Consider the following 14,779-nt stretch of genomic DNA (forward strand, 5'->3'; position numbering starts at 1 on the left):
TCCAGAGCATTCAGCCTCAGGTACTTTACTAGTTGTATGTCTGAGTGTAGCAACAATGCTGCTAGCAGGTGCTGTGGAGGTGCAAGACCAACAACAGCAGCACGCAGAAGGGCTGCTAACACAGGTTCTTTGATCTGCTTTTCTAAGGAAAGCAACTTTAAGGGGTTTATAATCTCACTTTAATTAAACATACATATATCATTCACTTAATTCAGGGGAAAAAGTCAGCACCCTGAACTTCAGAGCAAATACAGACAGAAACTACAAACAGATCAACAGAAAGGCTTTGTCTGATCAAGACATCCCATACATAATTACCAAAAAGAGAATCACCAACATCTGGGTTTTCAAAGCCAGGAGGCTCTTAATAAGGGCTACCCAGAGTCTTGTCTGGTCAAATCACACAAAACTCTTCCAGTGAGTAAGAGCCCCAAACAAAATCCTAACCTCACAGTATATATACACTTCTTCAGGGTCAGCCCACAGAGGGTATCACAACCATGTGACTCAAACTCATGTGACTTAGGCTTTCTTGTGACTTAAGCAGATCATCAAAGCCTCTTGATTAATCAAAGATTCTTGATTCAAACAAAGGCAAGTCTTAATCAAAGGCACTTGATTACTTTAGTGCTGAGAAGAACTAGAACTCCAGAAGAAAAAAGAGCAAAACAAAAAGTCCCACTTTGCTTGCCATTGCACTGAGCAAGATACTCAAAGCAGTTATGCTTTGAGCCTCAGTTTTCTCATCAGTAAAATGGGGATAATAATACATCTACTCCCTACCTTTTAGTTTTGTTGCCAAGAAAGCACTTTGCAAACCTTAACGTGTTTTACAGACGTGGACAGATGTCTCCCTCCATTAACTTCCCTTGTTGCCTGCCCAAGCATTTCCTATTTTCAGCTGACCAAGGTCTATTGTCATCATAGCCCTTTTTCACTGATTTTATCTACTGAGGCCATCAATGAAGCATGCAATACCAGTATAGTAAAAAAAAAAAAAAAAAAAAAGACAAAGAAATTCATTCTTGAGCATAGTCTGTCACGAAAACATTCACTGCACAGACTAAGAACAGAAAGGGAAGAAAAAGAAACTGAATCTTTGAAACTGGGCAGTTTTCCAAGAAAAAAAAATCCTTATATCCTGAGTCATTTTCAGAAAAACAAGCAATACCAAGCAAAACGATCCATTTTGTAATAGCTTACAAGCACCTAAGGCATTTACTGTTTTCAAAGTAACTTATTACATACATTATCTCATTTGTTTTCTTGATAATTTCACTGAAGTAGGTAACACAGATGTTATTATCCCCATATTACAAGTGAGGAGACTGAGTCCCAGAGAGGTTAAACACCTGTGAAAGATGACTCAGCCAGTAGATCGTGACCCTGGGGACTGGTATTCTTAATGAGGAGCAGACAGCCTTCATTATAACCTGGAAAGACTTATATGAACTGATGCTGAGTGAGGGAAGCAGAACCAGGAGAACATTATACACGATTGCAGACACACAGTATCTGTAAGGACTGACTTTGATAGACTTGGCTCTTCTCATCAATGCAAGGTTCAAAGACAGCTCCAAGAGTTATGATGGAAAAGGCTATGCACATCCAGAGAAAGAATTATGGAGTCTGAATGCAGATTGAGGCAAACTATTTGCTCTCTCTTTTTTTTTCCTTCTTTTTTGGTTTCGTTTCTCCTTTCTCATGATTCATTCCATTGGTAATGATTCTTCTTTACAACTGGACTATTATGTAAATAAGTTCAATGGGAAGGTATATGTAGAACCTGTGTCGGATTACGTGCCGTCTTGGGGAGAAGAGGGAGGGAGAGAAAATTTAGACCTCAAAAACTTGTGGAACTGAGTGTTGTAAACTAAAAATAAAAAATAAATTAAAAAAATAAAATAAAAAAAGATTGCATCTTAGCTAGTTTTTGTTTTGTTTTGTCCTACTACACATGCCTGTCTTTTTGCAACTCAGGGCAGGAAGAAACTGACTAAAAAATGAAAATAAGTATGGCTGTTTGCTGGAGGTTGGGATTAGGGATAGGGCCAATGCCAGCAGGAAGGAATTGAGCCTGTAGGTATTAATATTCTAACTACCAGTAAGCTCTTTTAGTTCAGGAAGTTACTATAATGAGGCATTAATTTCATTGCCATGCAAAAAAAGCCTTCTCATCATTTGTTCTCAAGTATTCTTTTTCCCAGATGTCAACAAAATGATAATACAGCAGTTGGGAATGGATAAGTGACTCTCACTCTTTCCATCATAATCATTTCTTTTGCCAATCTACAGCAATGCTTGGTGCATCCAGACCCAGTGGAGAGGGGAGACCCGTGTAAGTGCCACAGTAGCATTTAACACACTGAACGAGAGGGTCCTTGCTATGGATTCTAAGTGGCTCTTAAATGTGATGACTTTTCTTCTTGATAACACATGTCACTTTGTCACCTCTGTGCATCAAGATTAATTCCCATACTTTCTTCCTCTCATTTCAGGAGCGGCCTATTGCCAGTTCATGGATATGCTCTTCCCAGGCTGCATTAGTTTGAAGAAAGTAAAATTTCAAGCAAAGTTGGAGCATGAATATATTCACAACTTTAAACTTCTACAAGCATCATTTAAAAGAATGAATGTTGATAAGGTAGGGGACTGAATCACACTTAATAAACTGTGTCATTTGACCTTAATATTGTCTTATAGAGGAGTCAGCCTTTAGCTGAAAAGTCAAAAGTAGGAATATTAAGGTCCATAGATGACCTTAAAAAGTCAAGTCAGCCCCCACAGTGATTAAACATGAATTTTTAAACAGTAGATAGTAGCCATCTGGCTTTATTTTTTAAATACTCTTTGTGTTTTCAGAAGTTTTTCTATTTTTACTATTATGTGGATAGAAGTACTTAAGAATTGTTATTACTTATGTTACTTTAGTTATAGAGAGGAATATCATTCGTATCATATCTTCCTTAATTAGAACAGTTTTTCTTAAAGAAAAAAAGAATTTTGAATAAAGGAAAAGAAGTAGCTTAAGTTATGGGATCATAGATTAAAAACTGGAAAAGACCTTAGAAGGTATTTAGTCCTGCCTTCCTCATTTTTACAGATGAGGAAACCTGCTGAGAGTTTGATTTGGCAAAGAACCTAGCCATAGTGACTGGAAGAGCCTGGATTCCCACCCCCGTGCTCTGACTTCAAATCTAGAATGGCTTCCTCCACAGTGCAAAACTTGTCTAGGCCTAGGAATGGCATAAGGAAACTCTGAGAATCAAGAAAGGAACTAGGGAGCTAAGACTGTGATAAGATTAGGGGCATGTGTATTTTATATATTTTCAAAATGAAGGTGACATCTTCTCTAACAAAAGACTTATGAAAATGTTAACAAAGAAGTTTTGTCATGATTTCTCAGACACTTATTTTCCAATGATAATAATTTCTCCTTCATGCTTTAAACTAGCAGTTCTCAAGTAATGGACCAGGGACCACTGAGGCCCCTGCAACCCTATCAAGGGATCTATGAGGTCAAAACAGTTTTCATGATAATACTAAGATGCTTTCACTTCTGATATGGCAAAAATACCAATAGATGTAATATATAAACAAAAACTCTTTGGAGTCCTCAGTAATTTTTAAGAGCGCAGAGGAGTCCTGATACCAAAAAATTTGAGAACCATTGCCTTCAACATTTGACCTCTTCTAGAACTATTTTCTTTATTAGTGAAGTGTTTGGATTTCTCTTTCTCTCTCCACATATCTCCCTTTCTCATTCTACTCATAGTTATTCCTCAGCCTACTTCATTGTCATTCCTTAAAATTGCCTGAAAGTGTCCAGTCTGTTTTACTATATTCAGGTAACAAATGACTTTTCGATAATCAGTAGCCCGGGTTGCTTCATTTTTCTTCGTCCTATGATGCATTTTTCTGAACTTGGTTGTTTATATATTTTCAGAAAAGAAAGAACATACATTTTCATAGGTAGGGGTAGGGAACCAACTGCCTCTCGTAATGATGGTTAGACTCCATTATTGTCTCACTTCATGCATCCTACATAGTGATGCCAGATTTATCTTCCTAAAAGCACTCTACAGATCTTGTCATACATACCCAACTTTTTGATTTCCAGTGGCTCCCCGATTTCTATCAGTCTAGGATTCTAGGCCAGCTCCACCCTTCCAACCTTTCATTCCAGGCTTTACTTTCACTACTCCCCTTCAGGCACAATAGGTCTCACTAATATTTGGACTACCTAATTCTCCACTAGTGCATACATAGCATGGATGAAATTTCCCATCTGTGCCTTAACTTAGTTTTTCCTTCATGCCTTGAATATAATAGATGTTCAGTGTAAGTTTGAATTAAAATAAAACAGAGGGGAAAGATTAAAGCAGAAATTGTATGAATATTCATCAGGGCTGTTATTAAAGCAATTCTGGCAACAGGAAGAAAATTGTACTCAGCAATTTCTTTAATCATGTCCAACACTCAAATTCTCTTATTGTATCCTGGAAGGCCTTCTTAGAGAGAGGTTCCTCTTAGGTTTCATGCTGGTGGTCTCCTGAAGTGGGTAATAGAAGCAAGCTTTTTTGTAAAATTTTGCTTAGGACTTGCAAATTTGAACTCATGATCTTATAACTTTGATTTTTATATGAAATCCAAAAATTGTTTTCTTCTTCAGGTCACTATCTTAAAATTTAAGTGCAAAATTATCATCATCATCTATAAAGATTTACTAATGCCTACTAGCAAGTTAATTAAAACATATATTAATAATTTTTGTCCTGTAAGTATGGTGACTTCAGAAAAAGCAAGAATGGTTTTTGGTTTTTTATTTTTGTGTTTTGTTACCTGTGAGTAGTAGAAAGAGGTTTCATGAAAGTGGAGTCTCCTCCAATTACCAGTCTGTCTTATTTGACTTAATTTGGTTTCCATTGAATCTTTGTGAAGAACATCCTTAAAAAAAATCATGGCACATGATGTAATTTAAAAGGATACCTGAGTGACAGCGTGGTACAGGGGAGAGAACACTAGATTTGGCATCATGGCCTAGGCTTTGTCACTGATGTATTAAAAGACTCACTTTACCTTTATGGATCCAAGATGGGATTCTGCAGGTATAGATGGAGCTTACACAGCAGCTGCTGACATTGCAGATCCTCATGGTATAGGTTTACACCACATCAATTCACGTTGGCAAACAGTGCTGCTCACTGGATAGAAAGTGAGCACCACCCATCTAGTCCAGGTCTCACAAACAAATTCTGACTGTCCCGCCTCTCCCTCACCATCAATCTAATATGGAAGTATAGGACGACATCTGTGGTGAAGAGTTACCTTAGTTACGGGAATGTTCCAAATTCGTCTTCAGAGGTGTGGGAGTCCTTTGCTGCCTGCCCACTAAGCACGTGTGTGCTGATTAGAACCAGGTATTTTCTGAGCAGTTCAAAGACCTTATACGAGACCTCTAGGAGGAATATCCACTGTCAGTTCAGATAATGAACAGGAAAGCCCTGACCGAGTCTCACATACAGATTCTTCCCTTGAGTATGATTCTTTGCTGGCCGTGTTCTCGAAATCACTATCCATGCATGGTTGTGCAAGGAATTATAAAACAGACTCTGGGTTTGCTTGGCAGTTATTCACTATTCCAGAAATGGCGTTCTATTTGGTTCTTCTTCAAGAGAGTAGTTAAAACCCACTGATGCTAGAATAGAGTTGTTTGAAGACAAGAACATGAGGGAGAGAAAATGAGTAGTCACAAATCGCAAACAAGGCAAGGAAATGAGCATTTATTAAGTGCTTACTGTATGCCAGGCACTGTGCTGAATGCTCGGGGTATAAAAAAGAAGTAAAAGACAGTCCTTGCCCTCAGGGAGCTTACAGCCTAATCAGGGAGACAACGAACCCGCCAACATGATTTGATTTTATTTGGCAGGTCATTCCGGTGGAGAAGCTAGTGAAAGGGCGCTTTCAGGACAACTTGGATTTCATCCAGTGGTTTAAGAAGTTCTATGATGCAAACTATGATGGCAAGGAGTATGACCCTGTGGAGGCTCGGCAAGGCCAGGATGCAATTCCCCCACCCGACCCTGGTGAACAGATCTTCAACTTACCCAAGAAATCTCACCATGCAAACTCACCTACAGCAGGTACTGTCACAGCAAACAGACTCAGTCTTTTCGTTCTAGAGACCGTCATCATTTTGGCTTGGTTCTCTCTGGCAGGCAGTCTTTAAGTTCCTTTGGCAAGGTTTTATTCTCATTTGTTTTGATCTGTCACATTCATCTCAGAGCAGTGAAAAGTCTTCCAGTAAATCCCATATTTGGAGTAACTGTAACAGGGATAGCAGCTGGACTTGTGATTTCATTAGTTTAGAGATCTTCCAGAGGAGGAAACTCCCTCTATCAATGCAGGTCAATCAGTAAACACTCATTAAGCACCTACCAGGCACTGTGCCAAGTGATGGGGTTACAGAAAGAGGCAAAAGTCAGCCACTTCCTCAAGGAGCTCACAGCCTAATGGGGGAGACAACATGCAAACAAATATTAAACAGGAAATAACTGAAAGAGGAAAAACACCTGGAGTCGAGGGCTTAGGGAAGATTTCCTGTAGGAAGTGAGATAATAGTTGGGACTTAAAGGTAGCCAGGCAGGTTGGTTCTTGGAGTGGAAGAGGAATAGTGTTCCAGGAATGGGGGATGGCCAGAAAAAATCCCTGAAACCAAGAGAAGATGTTTTTTGTTTATGTAACAACCAAGAGGCCAGTGTTACTGGATCAGAGTATATGTGGGGAAAAAGGTGTTAGGAGAGAGCTGAATTATGAAGGGCTTTGAATGCTAAACAGAGGGCGTGTGTCAGAAGCAGGACTTGAACACAGGCCTTCCTGACTTTTCACACAGCTTTCTGTCCACTGCACCACTACCTCAATATAGAAGGTAAAGTTGTTTAACCTTTTGTTTTGTTGAACCTGGATGATTAAAAAAAAATGCTCAATACGTAAACAGTGGGTAGGATTTGTCCTTCCTGATTGATTTTTCTAGAACTTCAGGTAAGTAGTTTAGAAGATCATAGATGTACAAATGGAAGAGCCTTCATAGGCCAGCTCATCTCCCCTCCTTATTTTAGCGGTGAGAAAACCAAGGTTTTCCTATCTCTTCTTTTTTCAGCACCTCATTTCATATGAGGATCAGCAGAAGGAAAGATAATTTCTCATGGGGAAGGAGTGAAGAATCAGCAATGGCTTCATTGAAAAGGGAATATTTCACCTGAGTCTTTAAAGACTGAGGAGAATTTTTTAAACTTGAAAAGGGTCAGGGGCGGCCCTGTTGACTTAGTAGCAGCAAGAGCTCACAGTCAGGAACATTCCGAAAGCATTTGGAAATAGCAAAGTCCTGTTCTTCAAGAACACATTCCTTGGCCTTAGTGTAGAACAAGGGAGAGAGTGCTGGAACTGGAGTCAGAGAACACGAGTTCAAATCCCAGCTCTTTCACTTTGTGCCAGGAGAATTTGGGCAAGGCACTTACTGTCTCTGGGCCTGTATCTTCACTCGTAAAATGAGGGAGGTTGGAATAAATCCCCTCTAGGGTCCCTCCTGGAAGCTGTCAGGCTGTGGTCCTGTATTAGTCCATGTACCAGAGCTCATGGACTTCATTACTCAGAGTCCTTTTCCTCTTTCTAATCACTGACTCTAACACCCTTGGCTGTCTTATTGGACGAGTCACAACAAATTAGAAACAGCAGATTATAAAAAGGTCAGAGGAGCAAGGAGTGTGGCTGCTGGCTGCTTGACATCAAGCAAGGAGACAGGAGAGGGACAAACAGCCCTATTCGTTTGGTGATCCCTGAGGTCATTGCTGCATTACACCAAAATACAACAGTTTATGTTCATGATGAATGATGCTAAGCTGTTAAAAGATGTTCAAATTATGTTCACTGTAGTCTGTTTAAGAAGCCAGAAAAAGTTTTTAGAAAGTTTCATTTTTACATTTTAGAAATGTTCCATTTCAAATGGTTAAAATTTTTTAGACACTTAAATGTTTTAATGGATGAGTTACTTAGAAAATTGTCTCATATTGAACACATCATTTTCCAACAATACTGGGTAAAACATGGCCACTTAAATCTATTGTTTGTCACCCCCACTAAGCATAGGTAGCAATACTGAGGGGACCCCATGATAGAGAGAAAGAGTACTCAGTGTAAATTCAAATCCTCACTCTGCTACTGTGTGACCTTGGGCAAACCTTTTTTAGATAGGTCTCAGTTTTCTTATCTGTAAAATGTTGGCATTGGAGCAGGTGATTTCTAAGGTCCCCTACGGCTCCATATCCTATTACTTAAGGAAACATTGGTTAATTCTTACTTGTTACCTTCACTGGAGAAGTTGGCTGGGTCTTGAAGGCTAACATAGGATTTGAAAAGGCTGAGATGTAGGAGAAAGCAGGTACAGCAGAGTGTGGGAGGAACATGGAAATTGGACAGTCCAGTTGCTCTAGAGCTGGGGCTACGTGGAGTCTGTGTGGTGAATGCAGGCTGTGAGACATGTAACTTAAATAGCAGATGATCCCTTGAAGCATTTATATTTAGCTTTGAAATATATTATGTGCCTTAGTTATAATCTGGGCAGCTATCTGGAACAGTGGATAAAGTGCCAGGCCAGAAGTCAGAGTTCAAATCTAGTCTGAGATACTAACTATGTGACCCTGGACAAGTCACTTAACCTCGTTTGCCTCAGTTTCCTCATCTTTAAAATGAGCTGGAGAAGGAAATGACAAACCATGCCAGTATCTTTGCTAAGAAAACCCCAAATTGGGTTACAAAGAGTTGGACACAACTGAAAATGACTGAACGACAGCAAAAAATTAATCTGCCTTCCTTGTATGTGTTCTGCTTAAAGTGAATATTGAAATGTATTTACCTTCTTTGAGCAAACATATACTGATAGCCTCAGGAGGCAGGCCATGAGCATCCTGTAGGGAAAGGGGAAGCAGACCTGGAAATGAGAAGTTACTACAAATAAGATGATCCATAAATGTGTGAATAATCAAGAGTGGACTACTCTGGGCACCACTGCAAAATGTCCTTTTGCTTCCTGTGTATGCAAAATGTCTGTCTGTACACCCCCATCTTATACATTATAAGGGAAGATTCCAAATTTCTCGAGCTGTCCAGTAGGTTCAGAATATTATCTTCTGCAGTGCTAGTGCATAGTAGAGAGAGAGAGACCTGAGGGCAAGTCCCTCTTCTGGCGCATGCTAGCTGCATAGCCCTGAGCAAGGCACTTAACCTCTCAGAGCCGCAGTCAACCTTTTGAGACTCTAAGGAGCAGAGCAGGTGGGTCTCTATCTGCATTAGGAACAGAAGTTCCTCAGTGGGAGTTCCCATATTACTGATGAAATCACAGATCCTGTGCCAATGTTAAGTTCCAGTGGAGCTGATCAAATGTCTTGGCTTTCTTTGCATATTGAAACAGCTTGCCAAACACAGGATTAACCTGTGATGTAACACGGTTTAGGGTAAACAGCAGATACCAAATCAGAGTTTATGATTTCCTCTTTTTCCTCAGAAGGATGGTATCTTGGAATGGAATATCCTTATGACTTTTGTTCTAATAACCAGGGACATGTTTATGTAGTAATAGTTATCTAGTAAATGCAACAGTTGCTGGAGTTGTGATGTTTCTAAGTCACATCACTCTGAGCCAAAACCCAAGTCAAAAATGGTCATCATTAGAGATTAGCTTTTTTGTTGCTGTTTATTCGTTTTCAATCGTATCTGGCTCTTCATGACCGCATCTGGGGTTTTCTTGGCAAAGATGCTGGAATGGTTTTCCATTTCCCTTTCTAGCTTATTTTACAGATGAGGAAACTGAGGCAAACAGGGTAAGTGATTTGCCTAGGGTCACAAAGCTAGTAAGTGTCTGAGGCTAGATTTGAATTCAGGGAGATAAGTCTTCTTGACTCCAGGCCTGGCACTCTATCCATTGCACCACCTACTGCCCATAAGAGGTGAACAATTATAAACTTAAAAGAAAACTCAAATCTATGGTTCTGACAAAAGCCAAGTAAAATATATAAAGTTATGTTATAATCATATAGAAGAAGTACAGTAATTGTTACAGAAATTGACACCTAAGCTTTTTCCTCTTTCCTTTTGGGGTTTCATTATTGTAGCTTCAATATTTGATTGTTTCTTTTTTAAAAGCCAAGAAATAAATAAATAAAGGAGGAAAACCTGATGATTATGTTATAATGAGACATTAGAGATGTCATAACTGAATCTGAATAGATGGAGATGTGGATGAATGTTGATAGTAATTTTCAGAGGAAGAACTGGATGTGTTCTATATGCAAAGTTTATTTTCTCCAACCCTCCGGGTAGAACTTCAGAGATGAGATTTGAGCATATTCAGGAAGCAAATAATATTTGATAAAGAGATTACTTGTGGTTCAGTGGATACTTTTTTCTTCCTGTCAAATATCAGATACTCACCACTGAGCTAACAAAGAAAGTATCTGCATAAAATTTCAGAAAGCAAATGCTACTCCTTGTCAGCAGTCTGAAGCTCTGGTGGACTTCTTGGCTGGTTGGATGTCAGGGGAGAGAGGGGCAAGTGGCACTCTCTATAGGGATCTCGTGACATTAGATGGGGAATCTTTCCCAATCCAGCATGGAATTTCTTCAAGTTCTCTAACAGCTTTGGTATTACCAAGGCAAATCTGTCCCACAGAAGACAATTAATAATATCGTTTGCTGCTTAAAATATTTGCATTTCTGAAGAGCAAATAAAAGTATGTGGCTATATGGTTTTCTTCTAAAAAATGTAAACAGTACTCATTGAAAGCTTTAATGTTGACAACCCTGCAAAGGCTAAGTCTTCTATTTTTTGTACATGTTGCTTTTAGCCTTGGTCTCTAATGTAAATTCTTTTTTTTTCATAAAGCCATTTTAAAGGGAAAAAAAACAAACTGAAGAATATAGAAATAAAATCAAAGTGCCACCTCTTACTGACTCCTAGCAACACAAAATCGGTTCTGTTCTTTCTTTGCTCTTATTGAATGGTTGGAATTTGTGGGTTGTCAGGAACCAAGAGAAAATTGCTTGATGTGTGTGGACAAAGAAGTGGTTGAACCTTATTGCTTTGGTTTGAAAAGAGTTCTATTGGAATGCCTTTCATTTTTTTTTGAGACACTAAAACAAATAGTGGTGAGTTCAGTACACATATGATATGCTTTCTTCTGTGGAATTCAAAGAGGTTAATAGATGGAGAAGCAGAGACACAGAAGATCTAAGCTATGTAAGTGCTTCAGGCCACATAGATTAGTAGCAGAGACATGTCTAAAACCCCTATCTCTTGATTCCTAGACTGGTAGGTTAAGCCACTACCTTCTGATTGTGTCTTTCCATTCAAACCTGTCTTCATGACTCCAGGGTCAAAAACAAAGCTCTCAGTCAAATAGCTAAGTAAATAATTTTTGTGTTCCAAATTCAGCTTATTCCCAAACTTGAGCATAGCTGACTTACCACAGGCAAATGCTGCTACTGTAGCAAATGCACCTGGGAAGGCAGTTATCCTACATAGTACCAGAAGCCTCTTTTCCTCAGAAGCTTCTGAAACAAGTCACAAAGATGCAGGTGGCCAATATGTTTGTATTAATCTTGATCAGTGCTATGACTAGCTCCTTGCTTGTTGCTGCACAAGCTTGCCCTCACTCACCATCTTTATATCAGCTTGGCTTCCTGCTGAAGCGTGGGCACTTGATGTGAAACCTTACTAGGCCCACAGGAGCAGGGACTTTGTACCAATTTGTTCTGTGGAATGGCACAGAATGTCCTTTGACTTGCTATCCTTTATTCTGGGTGCCTTTATATATCACCTGATGTGTTCAAGGGAGTATCTAAGAAGAACAGAAAACAATTTCATCTCTGCTGCTTCAGAGGCTCTTCAGGAGCATCTTTTCCAGGCTGAGGCATTGTTGAGTGATTATTAACGTGTCCATGCAGGTCAAGGAAAATAGGGCTCTAAAGCAGAGGCATAAAGAGTTTCTGGGCCCTAATCATCTTTCCTCATAGTGTCTCACACCAAAGCTAAGAAAGTAGGCAAGGCAAACACATACCTTAGCTCAGGCAGAACTGAATTTTCCTTTTACTTTTTAAACTCCAGTTCTTCAGATCATGTTCCTTTCAATCAGAAAGCTTCACTTTGGGGGGAGTAAATTAGACTTTGGCTAGTTGGTTCACCATGGTGCTGATGAGGTCGAGGATGGTGTTTAGACCCTATCCCGTGACTGTAGACTGTAAACCCAGCCAGTCGTCTGGTAAATGTGTGCCACTAGCCACAAGAGACTCTGAGGAAAAAGAGTGAAGAAAAACTCACTCTAGAGGAAAAACTCCAAATGCCTTCCCTACAGACTGCTGGTGGGCAAGGCCATCTTTGTACCTGGAGGACAAAGCACGAAGGAGATTCTAAAATTATCACCGTTTTAGGTTTCAGGGTTGTTTTTTTTTCTCCCCCCCCCTTCACTGAGGCTTGATGCCAGCAGTGTGATGACGCCCATGGAAGGCGTTGTCACAGCAACGCCCATGTGTCTAGTTCCTGTTCAATCTGTCAGCTCCATGCTGCTCACTCAGCCCTTTCAACTGCTCCACTTAGAGTTACTGCATTTCCCTGATGCTGGAGTAAACAGGCTACAGACATGCATCCCAAAGGATTGCTGGCATGCCCACCTGAGGGCTGGGTCCTCTGGAGTGCTTCTTTGCCATTTCTATTGCTCTGCGAAAAAAAAAATATCATAAAGGATTTGAAATCAGAAGGCCATAAGGGTTAGTACCTTATGTGAGTATTTCAAAGGAAATTTCATTTTCTGCTAAGAGATGAGAGGCATGAAAACTTAGGATTGTAATAAAGGGATACATAGTATGTGCAAATAGATTTAAATATTTAGAATTTAAAATTATGGAGATGCTTTGAGATGGGAAAACTTTTTGTGTCTTTTCTCTTTGAAGTGTTCTCTGAAATGAGGGTGACTCAAACAGTGCCTGGAAAATACCGGAGGATCACATGATGGCTAAAAATAAACACGTCGTCTACAGCAGGGAAAATAACCAGGGCAGAATTAACTTGGTATGGGAATGTTAACATAAAATGGAAATGCAGCCCCAAGTCTCTTTCATGGAACAAAAAGATGGGTATAATCATCTGCCGTTAGAAGCAAAGAAGACACAGGCATCCCTCACCATATAGAAAGGAATAGTCCAAATGGCGGGGTGCGATTAGGTATGCCTGTACCCGAGTGAACGATTGCACTCCCCCGCTAACGAAGCTATTGACTGCAACATCTCGTGACCTTTCACAGATTAACTAGAAGAGATTGAAATATGACCAGATGAAAAGTTCCTCTCTGCATTGTTTGCTATGATAACCATTCATCACAATATAGAGGTGTTTCTTTGACTTGTGATAGTTACATATGTATGTGTGTGTGTGTGTGTGTACACACACACATATATACATGTAGGTGGGGGGTGTATCATAAGATGATAGGAACATATGTAATTGAGTTAGGAAATTTTTCTAGGTTGGGACATTGGATTTGGAGCAGAAGTTCTGGGTTTGAATCATGCATGTGAGATAATTGGACAATTCACTTCTCTCCGGGCCTCGGTTTCCCCTATCATATAATGGAACTATTTTCAATAGAAAAGTATGGAATGTTGACACAACAGCATTCCATTTCATTCATATGACATAATTTGTTTGGCCATTCCCCAATTGAGGACCACCCCTTTAGTTTCCAGGTCTTTCCTACAACAAAAAGCGCTACTATTAATATTTTTATACAAATGAGTCCTTTTCCCTCCCTCTTTATCAAAAAGTATGCAGCTTAATGACTGGAGTAGAGTCTAAACTCACCCATTTTTTAGACAATTTTTATTCTTCCCTAGGAGAAATATAAGGTGATTTAAGGGAACACAAAAACTCAAGCTTAAGATCTCTGACCAGCTATTTGATTCTAGTACAGATCTGTTTGCTAGTGATGTCCTCACATTAGTCAGAGGACTCCTACCCTAGAGGGAGGTGTACCATAGAACCACTAAAGGAGTCTATGAGGTGATCCATTTTAAGAGTCATTACCCAGCTCGTAAGAAAATAGTTTAATAGGAATCAGTGTTTGGGTATTTTTCATGGACTTGATGTCGTACAATTTGTAACATTATGTTCTCAGATGCTTAAAATTTTGTTTTCATTTTTAGAGTCCAAGAATAGGGAGCATATATACATACTTTTATATTCGTAGCTATTGAATCAGATTTTAAAACCTATAAGAAGAAAGTGAAGGTTTCCTGAATACCGAATCCTTGTCACCACCTAGATTGAAATACTTTATGGTCTGCAGTAGGATGGAACAGACCCAAACTATTCAGGAAGTAGCTTGCTGGCCACTTCCAAGGGCTGACATCAGAAAAAGGAGAACGAACAGCTAAACTTTACCCAGCCAAAGACTACATGAGTAACTTTGTGCAAGCCAAAAGGACTATTTTGCTTATTCTAGATCAAATAAATGGTCCTGTCTCACTACAAATTTCAAAATGAGAGATTTGATCTTTTGGGCCTTTCACAAAACTCAGGGCTTCCCAGAAGTCACAAATTTGGGCTGAGCTGTAGTCACCAATATTATAATAACAAGCATACTCTTTTTTGTATTTAAAAGAAAAACATTAGTAAAACAGATTGGCTCTTCAGGTGGGAGGCTTTTTTGCCCAGGCTCCCCCTCTCTTCCATGAC

The 14,779-nt window shown here is 39.5% G+C and overlaps 1 protein-coding gene across 2 annotated transcripts in view; it reads left to right on the forward strand.

Annotated features, from left to right (window-relative positions):
• MAPRE2 (microtubule associated protein RP/EB family member 2) overlaps positions 1-14,779 on the forward strand; it is a 198,502-nt gene that overhangs the window by 150,027 nt on the left and 33,696 nt on the right. For both annotated transcript variants that reach the window (XM_036756997.1, XM_036756990.1), the window contains 2 exons: positions 2,499-2,644; positions 5,930-6,143. In XM_036756997.1, the coding sequence (XP_036612892.1) occupies positions 2,499-2,644; positions 5,930-6,143 (360 nt within the window). The remainder of the gene's footprint in view (positions 1-2,498; positions 2,645-5,929; positions 6,144-14,779) is intronic.

The sequence above is a fragment of the Trichosurus vulpecula genome, chromosome 1 (assembly GCF_011100635.1).
Source record: "Trichosurus vulpecula isolate mTriVul1 chromosome 1, mTriVul1.pri, whole genome shotgun sequence".
NCBI classification, from domain to species: Eukaryota; Metazoa; Chordata; class Mammalia; order Diprotodontia; family Phalangeridae; genus Trichosurus; species Trichosurus vulpecula.